The sequence below is a fragment of the Zootoca vivipara genome, chromosome 5 (assembly GCF_965207765.1).
Source record: "Zootoca vivipara chromosome 5, rZooViv2.hap1.1, whole genome shotgun sequence".
NCBI classification, from domain to species: domain Eukaryota; kingdom Metazoa; phylum Chordata; class Lepidosauria; order Squamata; family Lacertidae; genus Zootoca; species Zootoca vivipara.
Window position 1 is genome coordinate 43147120 of NC_142588.1, and position 12362 is coordinate 43159481.

Sequence of the window (12362 nt, forward strand, 5' to 3'; positions counted from 1 at the left end):
CAGTTTGTTACTGACAGCAGGAGTTTTCTGGATTACCTCCAAACATCCCTATGCGGAAACCATATTAGGCAAACAAAGCACTTAAATAGAAGCGAGGCAGTGAATTAAGCTAGATATGCTGGAAGACAACCTGCACTTGAGCAAAGGTAATCAAAAGGCACATTTGCTTCCTTCACCACTCTCCACATCTGTTTGTTTTTCCCTTCTTAAGGAGGGGAAATTGATTCCACCTCTTTCTGCCAGCTTACCTTCTGTAGGAGAGCTGAACTTTGTTTCATTTACAAAAGTCGACAGATCCGACGGCTGGGGATAATCCTGCTTGTCAGAATCTAGATCCACTGTCATGCAAGTCCATTTCTGGTTGCCCACTGAAGAGGCCAGTTTCTCTTCATCTGTTGCATGAACCACAGTGGATACAACAGAGGGTGTTTCGGTTGTAGGCAGTGGCGTAGACTCCTGAGAGTAGGGGGAAGAAATGTTAAATAACTATTGTGCTGTAAAGAAAGAAACAATTGTCTCTCCTCTTGTATCTGGCTTCCTTTTACTTTCTTTTTAACTACTTATTCAAGCTTCATAGAGCCTCAGGATTTCAGCCCTTAAGAAACTTTAGTATGGACAGAGCCGGCCCAATATATTTTGCTGCCTGAAGGACAAGATGATGTCACTTGTTTTAGACCACTCCATACACAGAAGCATGGTAGCCCTCTTGTAAAAGAACAGGGTTGATGCTGCCCCCCAATAAGGGAATTTTGCTACACTATCACAGTTTGTGGTGGCACTGCAAAAACCTGCTTTATGAAACAGATTGTGTTACAAGTCGTGACAAGTCCATCAGCTGACTGTGTGAATCGTGACCAAGGGCTCAGCAACAGAAGTAGGACAATATGCTATCGCTATTGGGGCACTGAAGAACTTTGGAAGTCTGTTTCTCCGTCAAACACTATTTCCATTTAATTGATGTTATTTCCAAATGATCTACTCTGCTTGGGATTCCCCAGTCTTTATGGCATCAGGTGTCTTTTGGCTTTATGGTACCAAGTATGGAAAGATGTCTTGCAATCTAGCTCCTCTGCATTTGCTTTTCTTTTAGATTGTTTTTCTATAGTTAATATATATATGGTCTCCGGGGATGTTCATCCTTGCTTTGCCATTAAGCAGGCTAATCTGCAAATTATTTGCATTTCCCCCCCTTAAGTGCATTCATGTTTACAAGATTTTTAATGTCTTTTTTTCAAGTTTATCAGAGTAACATCAACTGTACCAGAATCTATTTAATTTGTTTTTCATTTTTGCTTTGAATCCCTATGCTTGAAGTGTTCAGAAGCTTGGATTACAGGTTTTGACCGCTAATTGTTTCAGTAAAAAAAACTGTGTACCATACTTCTATTTTGTTATCAAAAAATTATATTAGGTCTGTGATTTTACTTGATGCTGAATGAGTCCCCAAAAGATAATTGGTTACCAGACAGTTATCAGGAATTTGCACTGGACCAGTGTTAACAAAAAAATCATTTACCGTAAATAAAAAAGCTTGTCAGTCCTCTTTACCTGTGAAGGCGCATCAGACAGCGGAGATCTTTTCGGTGACTTTTTCACCCTAAAAGTATCACTGGAAAGAAAATGGAAATTTTGAGTATGGTGAGCTGTGGAAAACCAAGAGTGTTTAAGAACAGTGCAGAGTTAAAGCAAATACCACCATGTAAAACTTGCCTGCTTCAGAAAGCTTAAGCATTCAAGCATCAAGGAGGAGCATGCTATGACCCTCACTTTTGTGTCATGCACTTTTGGATTAGTTCACAGCATTCTGAGCCAAACATTGCTTCATAAAATGTTGAAATAATGGAAACAGGAGCCCTCAATTACAGCAGTAAGAATTCGTGATTTTACAACAGAGCAATTCTGCAAAACCTGGGCCAACACTTACAATTTGATCAAATAGCAATGGATTAATTTGCATCAGCATCCTGTGCTAGCAAACATACAACCAGTTCTTTTCTTTAAAAAAACAAAAAACAAAAACTATCTATCACCCATTCTCTTAGTTTTGTCCCTAAATCAATCTGGCCAGAGTTCACTTTTATTCCCACTTAACAGATGAGGAAACTGAGGTTGTGAAATACTGAAGGCCATGCAATTTGGTCATGACAAAGATGAGACAATATCAAGTCTATATCAAATATCAACTCTCCAACCCTCTGGGCTATACTGGCTGTCACAGATATTTATTTATGAATCCCTTTTTATAGGTGGCAATGTTTTCCTTCACTAAAAACATCGACTATAATATCTATTGATCTATTGATCATCTAGCTAGCTAGCTAGCTAGCTAGCTAGCTATCTCGGTCCAGTATACCTCGGTCCAGTATACCTGAAGGAGCGTCTCCACCTCCATCACTCTGCCCGGACACTGAGGTCCAGTGCCGAAGGCCTTCTGGTGGTTCCCTCGCTGCGAGAAATCAAGTTACAGGGAACCAGGCAGAGGGCCTTCTCAGTAGTGGCACCCACCCTGTGGAACGCCCTCCCACCAGATGTCAAAGAGAAAAACAACTACCAGACTTTTAGAGGACATCTGAAGGAAACCCACAACCCAAATTAGCAAAAATGAAATGAAATGAAATGAGGCATTCCTGTCCATAACAAGCACATTTAGGGTTAAAATTACTTACAACAGAGAACATACAGACATCACATCTTCAACCATCCTAAGACAAGTAAGACAAAAGAGAGAGACAGACAGACAGAGGGAACTGACTGACACAAAGGGGACACTCCATTAATTTCATTTGTGGAAAATCACCACGAGTTGTTTCTGCTTCAGGAAACCCACACCTTGCCCTAAAACATTGGTAGCAAAAGGTCATAGCTGAAATCAGGTGAACTAAAGCACCCTGTTAAAATGCTTAAATCTGAGACTTGCTGTTCTTGGATTATGCCCAACATCTTTATCCAGGGGTGGGGAGAGAATTTCAAAACTGATGTCTATCCCTGCCACTTCAAACACTAGCAGTGGGTTACCTTCTCATGGTTCTGGGTGGCTTAGCTTAATTGCACGGGATGCATAAATGAGGAAGGGCACCGATTAAGTTTCAGGGGAAACAAATTGTGGTACTTTGTTGCCATTGACATAGACAAGCTATACTTGCAGAAAGTTGGAAAAAAGTGGCAGTTGCAGTCACTTGTCACTTTCTGTTCGTTTCTTTTGAGCAGAGAATTCAGAGGGGGGCGGAGATGCCGATAGGCTGTCACCCCCCCCCCCCCGCTTAAGATTATCAGAAATGCTTTTCCTCATGCAGGAAGCGAGGAAGCTGGGATGAGAATTTTGAATTGGGGAAAAAATTGTGTGGGGAATTAAGCAGATACACCTCCACCGCTGCTCCACTTAGGACTGCAACTTCCTGTGGCTATTTTCCCTTTTTAAAAAAGAACCCATTAATAGGAAGTTGCACACAAATGAGAATTTATTTAACCCTGCATTTAAAATATTTATACACACATAACACACACCTACAAACTAACATCCTTATGAATCAGAGATAGGGAATCTGTGGGCCCTCCAGATGTTGCAGGATGGCACCTCGCATCATTGTTGACCAATGGCCATGCTTCCTAAGGCTGGTGGAATCCTGCTACAACTAGAGGTTTTCATCCCTGTTCTAAATCTTTCATGGGCCTTAGCTACTGTGGAATTTGAAATCTTGACAGCTCAACTTAAAAAAACACACACAAAAAAACGAACTACTGCATTTTTTGTGTGACAAAAGGTGTGAAAATACAGCTTTACTCTCCTCAGCACTTGTCAGCCTGAATGCCATCTCTTTTCAGCAAGATGATTTTGAAAGCTGACACCACTCACATCAAAACATATGTCCCCTGAGATGCTTCCCTGCCATCAAACAGCTTCCTAAGACTGAGATCTAAAATGGGGCACTGTTTTTGAAGCTAGATCAGCCTAGATGCTTTAAATTTTGGATAAAGGCCACTGGATCAACTGTTTAAAATGGAAAGATACATGTAATATATCCCCAACAGCAATTGGCTGATCCCTTAACTTTTTCTTTTCTTTTCTTTTTCTTTTCTTTTCAACAGTAAATGTAAATAGAGCATATTTCACTTTGTTACTTGTAAGGAAGGCAGCTGGTTATAACTCCAACTGCTGTGTCCAAGAATGATGCGCAAAAATCAGTGACCTATGATATGCACATATACTTTTATCTTGATTTAGCTACAGTTCTGGCATACTTGCAAATTGATGGTTTACCTATTTTAGTTAACAGCTTCAATATCTCTAATGAGACACAGCTTGCAAACTTCTCATTCACAAAAAGACATGACTACAGAGTGATCAAGCAAGGTTTTGTTTGGCGGTGAAACAAACTAAAACACATAGATTATGGAAATTTAGAATGTCACAAAACACAAGCTATTGAATATTTTGCATACTGTGTGCAAGAATAGAAGCTTAGTGTCACAGTGGGATACTGTAAGCAACAAAAAATATTGATAGACCCAATATTGATAGACCCAGTATGAGGTTAGCAACATCAAATCTCCTAGCTGTTAACACCAGTGAACTGGTCTGACATTTGGCTTTTATTTGGGAGTCAGAGATTATTTCCTGGTCAATTATTGTCTACTGCTGTATGGCGGCTTCAATGGCTAGTCTCCCTGTAATTCTCTCTTTTGGACAAAGCCGAACACTGTCATGTCAGCTAAATCCACACTCAAGATCCCTCAGGTCACCAATTGAAGACCCACTGTGGAACAAGTGTTCAAGCCCCTCTAAGGAAACATAATAGCTACAACATTCAAGGTGTGTGGAGCTATGGAAAAGAATTAGAAAGAAAGGTTGGGGTGTCCCAGAAAGGGTCCCATTTATCTTGCAAGACCCTGGAAACAGCAACCTTAAAGAAGCTATATTCTTGAGAAAACAATTGGTTGCTCTCAAAACTGCCTAATACTTCTAGTAGGATGCACAGCCGTCTCTATGGTGAACTTAAATGGGAAAATGAGCTAAGAATGGTCACATAGCATGGTCTGTTGCAGTAACCAACTATATGAAAGCTAATGAGGAATATAGAGAATCTGGTCACGGTCTGGGTAGGAGATTTCCCCAATGTACCCCGTCTTGAGTTCCAAGTTGGAAGAAAGGTGAAGCATAAATGAAGTAAGAGTTAAAGAAGGTCTCACCCATAATCACACCTTGTATCTTGTAGAAAAGTCTTGTACCATTAAAGAAATCACATTCTCATCATTCTCTCCACTTTACCAAGCCCAAACATATACCATCCCAAAATATTACACAGGCTTTATTTTGACAACCAGAGAATGTTTTGTGCCTGAGGAGTTTCAGGGAATTCAAGGTACTTTTGAAATGTCATAATGTTTGATGCATAAGACCCTGCACACTCCGTCATCTTCTAAAATCAAGGTTGCAGCCCTTTACACACTTAATCTCATTGAACTCAACGGGGCTTACTTTTGAGTAAATATGTAAGATTTCAGAAGAGGAGCAACCTGGAAACTTCTAAACAGTAAGCACCAGCACACTGCTCATTCACATTAAACCATAGTTTAAACTAAACCATGGTTTAAAAATGTGATGTGCAAACTAGCTATTTCTCTTGCCAAACACAGACTATAATACAAATGTAACCACCAAAATGTTACCAACAGTTTCGTATTTCAATAATAAAGGTAAAATCCCCATCTGAAACAATATCCTACAGTCTGAAGTGAAACATCCAGGAAGTATTCCTCCAAACCACTAACCCAAGAGCAGCTCTACTTAAAGAATGGCATGAACTCCCAAAACAGAATAAACTCACTTCAATCGCATTTGTGGTTTCTTGGTTAAACGATACATCTCCGCACAATATGTCAGCCACTAAAACAAGCAGAACTACTCTGGAGAGAGACTGTCTTTTGATTAAATGAACAGCTTCCTTCAAGTTCAATTCTGCATAAATTTTATCCACATGATTTAAGGCTTTACAGATTAGCCCTTAATCCTGAGAACAGTTCTTATTATTCCACTGAATTGATCAGCTGTATGCCATACCACTGCCACATGCAATCTGGAAGAAAAGTATATGTATTTTATGAAAAAATATTTGAAGGTCTTTGCTGAGCATGATGGGATTCTGGAAGAAACCTGTCCGAAAAGTATTGAAATTATCTCAGCTTTAACTGCAGGTCTGAGTACCCATCATTCATTTAAATGGAAGCAATTTCTGCCAGACACCTTAAATCTCATTGGACGCAGACATAGTTAAGGAGACAACTGTTCTCTGAAGTGGAACACCTTACACATTTGGCAAAATTAAAGCCTCATTTCTACATGCTGTGAAATGAACAGGGGTTTGAATTGCCAAGCCTTATCAAAACCAATAGAAGAAGACCATAAAACAAAAGAGAACAAAATTGTAATGCTTCCAACACCAAAGATTGCTAGAGAAGAAAGTGCTGAAGTAGCAATGAAAATAGTTCATCACTAGCTTTGTTCTCTTGTAATATACTCATAACACAAGATTCATGCTGCCTAAACATAAATACAGTCAGGGCCGTCTCAAGCAGGTCGGGCGCCGTGGCGCCGTGGTGCAGAGATCGCTCCGGTGCCCCCGCCCTGGTGGGTGGGCGCAGCGCGCAGCACAGCTTCCACGTGGCTTTGCCGTGCAGCGCCCCCCTGCCGGCCCTGCGCCACCGAGACTACCCCTAGAGCCGGGCCTGAATACAGTCATACCTTGGAAGTCAAACGAAATCCGTTCCGGAAGACTATTTGACTTCCAAAACATTTGGAAACCAAAGCACAGCTTCTGATTGGCTGCAGGAAGCTCCTATCGGATGTTTAGCTTCCAAAAGAACGTTCAAAAACCAGAACATTCACTTCTGGGTTTCGATCATTCGGGAGCCAATTTGTTTGGGAGCCAAGGTGTTCGGGATCCAAGGTACGGCTGTGTAAGAAAGTGTAAAAGCACTGTCATTTTGGTTGGGGGGGGGAGCCTATACTGCATATACATTTTTCTACATTCTGACTTACGTCTTGAGTGGGGTCTTCTTCTTTTTTGCTGGTTTATTTAGGCTGTCCCCTTCCGTTCCATTGATCTCACTGGCATTAGCTGGTATCTCAAAGGAGGCTGGAGACTTTGTGGGAGAGCTAGCTACCTTCAAGGAAGGCTTGAAAGGGTCGATAGAGTCCTCACACACATCTGGATTGAAACTGTATGCCGCTGTCGTTTGCTGAGGCAATTTAGGAGAGTCTTGTATTTTGCAAGTGGAAGAAAACGGGTTGAAGTTGGGATCATCCCATTTGTCAATATCAAAAGTATAAGAGCCTTTGGGAACGGGAATCTCATTTGGATCCGCAGGGGCCTTGGTTGGGGTGGTGGGAGCATTGTCAAGTTTCTCCCCAGCCTTTTTAGTCTTTGGCCTCCTCAGTGGCATTTTGGCACCAGGCTTTCTGCCCACTTTTTTGGGCAGAGGGGAGCCTTCGTGTTGCTCTTCGCCGCTGCCTTTTTCCTCAGAATAATCGAATTCCAGCCTCACAGATAAGCCTTTCACCGGAGGATCGTCCTGTCCCCCAGTGTCTGATGGGGTCACCTCCACAGCCTCCGGTGCCGTTGTAAGAGGTGGAGGTGTCTTGCTAGCAGGAGGAGAGTCCTGTATTTTGCTGTCTCCAGCACCAAATGTGCTAATCTCATCAAAGTTAGTTGGGTCAAATGGACAAGCTGCTGCCTGGCCCTCAGGGGGCTCCTCTTTTTCAGCAGCAATTTGGACAGGCTCTGGGCATTCAAGTTCTGTCGGCCCCAACCTCTCTTCAGACACTTTTTCTTCGCTTGAGGCAACGAAATCTTGGTTGATGTCAGATGATTCTGGCTCTTTCACCGGTGGGACATCTGGAGGTTTTTTGGTCAACTGTTTTTTCTTTAAAGAAGCTGGCCTAGGCTTCTTTGTGCGCTTAAGAGTACTGGAAGCACTGCTTGAACCGGTACAAAACGTATCTGTTGCTGAACCTGCTGCCTCGCTATTGCCAAGGAAAGATGATCCATCAAAATCACCAGCTTGTAAGCTAAGGGACCGAGACAAAGTCGACCTGGAAATTGGAACGGAGTCTGTGGATTTTCTTCGAACATGTGACTTGGTGTCACAACTTCTTGTGTCCAGAGAGCTGGAGTCAGCAGTTTGCAAAGAATCTGCAACCTCAATACTATCAAAGTCTAAGTTGTAAGTCCCGCTACTAGCGATGGGCTTGTCCTCATCAAAAACAGTAGAAGGTGAGTGGGGAGGAGGATGGAGTGGGCTTTCTTCAACCGATTCGCTATGTGAAACATCAGCTACTGAGACCGTATCCGAACAAAACCCTAGGGGGAAAAGGAGAAAGTGATCCGTCAGGAAGGTCTAACTTCAAATAGCTATTGGGTGGGTACACTATTATCTCTACACAATCATATATTGTATCCACACCTCCAAGGGCAGAAACAATTACATTTCTACTTCCATTCTACTACCAAGCAGAAAATAGGGCATAAAGAAGAAATTGCTAGTGGTGATTACTAGCTGTCAACATTTAAACATCAGTGGATAAGATGCCCAAGCCTTCCCTTCAACACTCTGGCAATTATTTTACTCTGCATGGGGTCCAATGAAGCCCTGTGTAAGGGCAAAGCCAGAAGAGTACTAACAACATATTTCAATATTCCAGTAAGTAATTGTGGTTATGTGAATATAGCTGCAGTGGAGAGTTTTGACTAAACGTGATCCACCTGGAGAAGGAACTGGCAAGCCACTCCAGTATCCCTGCCAAGAAAACTCCATGGACAAAGACAACAGGCATATAAAAGTTATGACGCTGGAAGATGAGCCCCTCAGGTCGGAAGGCGTCCAACATGCTACTGAGGAAGAGCGGAGGACAAGTACAAGTAGATTCAGAGCTGATGAAGCGGCTGGGCCAAAGCCGAAAGGACGCTCAGTTGCGGATATGCCTGGAAGCGAAAGGAAAGTCCGATGCTGTAAAGAAAAATATTGCATAGGAACCTGGAATGTAAGAACCATGAGTGGAGGTAAGCTGGATGTGGTCAAAAATGAGATGACAAGAATAAATATCGACATCCTGGGCATCAGTGAACTAAAATGGAAGGGAATGGGCGAATTCAGTTCGGGTGACTATCATATCTACTACTGTGGGCAAGAATCCCGTAGTAGAAATGGAGTGGCCCTCATAGTCAACAAAAGAGTGGCAAAAGCTGTAATGGGATGCAATCTCAAAAATGACAGAATGATCTCGATACGAATCCAAGGCAGACCTTTTAACATCACAGTAATCCAAGTTTATGCACCAACTACCGGTGCTGAAGAAAGTGAAATTGACCAATTCTATGAAGACCTACAACACCTTCTAGAAATGACACCAAAGAAGGATGTTCTTCTCATTACAGGGGATTGGAATGCTAAAGTAGGGAATCAAGAGATAAAAGGAACAACTGGCAAGTTTGGCCTGGGAGTTCAAAATGAAGCAGGGCAAAGGCTAATAGAGTTCTGTCAAGAGAACAAGCTGGTCATCACAAACACTCTCTTCCAACAACACAAGAGAAGACTCTACACATGGATATCACCAAATGGGCAGCATCGAAATCAGATTGATTATATTCTCTGCAGCCAAAGATGGAGAAGCTCTATACAGTCAGCAAAAACAAGACCTGGAGCTGACTGTAACTCAGATCATCAGCTTCTTATAGCAAAATTCCAGCTTAAACTGAAGAAAGTAGGAAAAACCACTGGGCCAGTAAGATACAATCTGGATCAAATCCCTTATGAATACACAGTGGAAGTGAGGAACAGGTTTAAGGATTTAGATTTGGTGGACAGAGTGCCTGAAGAACTATGGATGGAGGCTCGTAACATTATACAGGAGGCAGCAACGAAAACCATCCCAAGGAAAAGGAAATGCAAGAAAGCAAAATGGCTATCCAACGAGGCCTTACAAATAGCGGAGGAGAGGAGGCAAGCAAAATGCAAGGGAGATAGGGAAAGATACAGGAAACTGAATGCAGATTTCCAAAAAACAGCAAGGAGAGACAAGAGGGTCTTCTTAAATGAGCAATGCAAAGAAATAGAGGAAAACAATAGAATGGGGAAAACCAGAGATCTGTTCAAGAAAATTGGAGATATGAAAGGAGCATTTTGTACAAAGATTACCATAATCAAGGACAAAAGTGGTAAGGACCTAACAGAAGCAGAAGACATCAAGAAGAGGTGGCAAGAATACACAGAGGAATTATACCAGAAAGATATGGAGGTCTCGTACACCCCAGGTAGTGTGGTTGCTGACCTTGAGCCAGACATCTTGGAGAGTGAAGTCAAATGGGCCTTAGAAAGCACTGCTAATAACAAGGCCAGTGGAAGTGATGATATTCCAGCTGAACTATTTAAAATCTTAAAAGATGATGCTGTTAAGGTGCTACACCCAATATGCCAGCAAGTTTGGAAAACTCAGCAATGGCCAGAGGATTGGAGAAGATCAGTCTACATCCCAATTCCAAAGAAGGGCAGTGCCAAAGAATGCTCCAACTACCGCACAATTGCGCTCATTTCACACGCTAGCAAGGTTATGCTTAAAATTCTACAAGGCAGGCTTAGGCAGTATGTGGATCGAGAACTCCCAGAAGTGCAAGCTGGATTTCGAAAGGGCAGAGGAACCAGAGACCAAATAGCAAACATGCGCTGGATTATGGAGAAAGCTAGAGAGTTCCAGAAAAACCTCTACTTCTGCTTCATTGACTATGCAAAAGCCTTTGACTGTGTCGACCACAGCAAACTATGGCAAGTTCTTAAAGAAATGGGAGTGCCTGATCACCTCATATGTCTCCTGAGAAATCTCTATGTGGGACAAGAAGCTACAGTTAGAACTGGATATGGAACAACTGATTGGTTCAAAATTGGGAAAGGAGTACGACAAGGTTGTATATTGTCTCCCTGCTTATTTAACTTATATGCAGAATTCATCATGCGAAAGGCTGGACTAGATGAATCCCAAGCCGGAATTAAGATTGCCGGAAGAAATATTAACAACCTCAGATATGCAGATGACACAACCTTGATGGCAGAAAGCGAGGAGGAATTAAAGAACCTTTTAATGAGGGTGAAAGAGGAGAGCGCAAAATATGGTCTGAAGCTCAACATCAAAAAAACCAAGATCATGGCCACTGGTCCCATCACCTCCTGGCAAATAGAAGGGGAAGAAATGGAGGCAGTGAGAGATTTTACTTTCTTGGGCTCCTTGATCACTGCAGATGGTGACAGCAGTCACGAAATTAAAAGACGCCTGCTTCTTGGGAGAAAAGCAATGACAAACCTAGACAGCATCTTAAAAAGCAGAGACATCACCTTGCCGACAAAGGTCCGTATAGTTAAAGCTATGGTTTTCCCAGTAGTGATGTATGGAAGTGAGAGCTGGACCATAAAGAAGGCTGATCGCCGAAGAATTGATGCTTTTGAATTATGGTGCTGGAGGAGACTCTTGAGAGTCCCATGGACTGCAAGAAGATCAAACCTATCCATTCTGAAGGAAATCAGCCCTGAGTGCTCCCTGGAAGGACAGATCATGAAGCTAAGGCTCCAATACTTTGGCCACCTCATGAGAAGAGAAGACTCCCTGGAAAAGACCCTGATGTTGGGAAAGATGGAGGGCACTAGGAGAAGGGGACGGCAGAGGACGAGATGGTTGGACAGTGTTCTCGAAGCTACGAACATGAGTTTGACCAAACTGCGGGAGGCAGTGCAAGACAGGAGTGCCTGGCGTGCTATGGGCCATGGGGTCACGAAGAGTCGGACACGACTAAACGACTAAACAACAACAACAAGCTGCAGATTAAACTTTTGGCTTCATTTATTTACATGGAAAAGATGACAAAACTTAAAGAAATTTGAGGGTTAATCATAGGGTTTAAATTCGACTGAAAGAAGACAATAGGACAGATGGAAGTTTTAGCCAGGGCACAGTTTGTGGGCAGATGAAGCACCAGCAGCCTTGCTAAAGCTCAGCAGGTCTGGGGCAAGACCTAAGCTAAGGGGTCAATGCCACTTTATAGAGTTCCATGATGGATGAGAGGTGGCATATAAATGTACTAAATAAATTAAATGCATGCAGTTGCCTGCCTGCTAAAATGGTTTGCTGCCACTTTTATTCATTCACAATCATTGGCAGCTTAACACATGTTTAATATCTTAAACACTTCTTTTCTGAAAGTTAAGCTACAAGTGGTGGAAGCCTCCAACTGAGCCAAGACAAGCTTGAATTGGGGCCTGATTCAAATTGGGGCCATTTTATATGAGAGATACCGTATATTTTGAAACACACCCATCCTGCC

General features: G+C 42.4%; 1 protein-coding gene across 35 annotated transcripts in view; it reads right to left on the reverse strand.

Annotated features, from left to right (window-relative positions):
* The window catches only part of TACC2 (transforming acidic coiled-coil containing protein 2), a 173719-nt gene that overhangs the window by 34270 nt on the left and 127087 nt on the right, over window positions 1-12362 (reverse strand). For 31 of the 35 annotated variants that reach the window (XM_088670478.1, XM_088670475.1, XM_088670479.1 and 28 more), the window contains 3 exons: window positions 7037-8357; window positions 1549-1609; window positions 249-456 (listed from right to left, as the gene is read on the reverse strand). In XM_088670478.1, the coding sequence (XP_088526604.1) occupies window positions 249-456; window positions 1549-1609; window positions 7037-8357 (1590 nt within the window). The remainder of the gene's footprint in view (window positions 1-248; window positions 457-1548; window positions 1610-7036; window positions 8358-12362) is intronic. The other 4 variants (XM_088670470.1, XM_088670472.1, XM_088670471.1 and 1 more) reach the window with 1 other exon arrangement.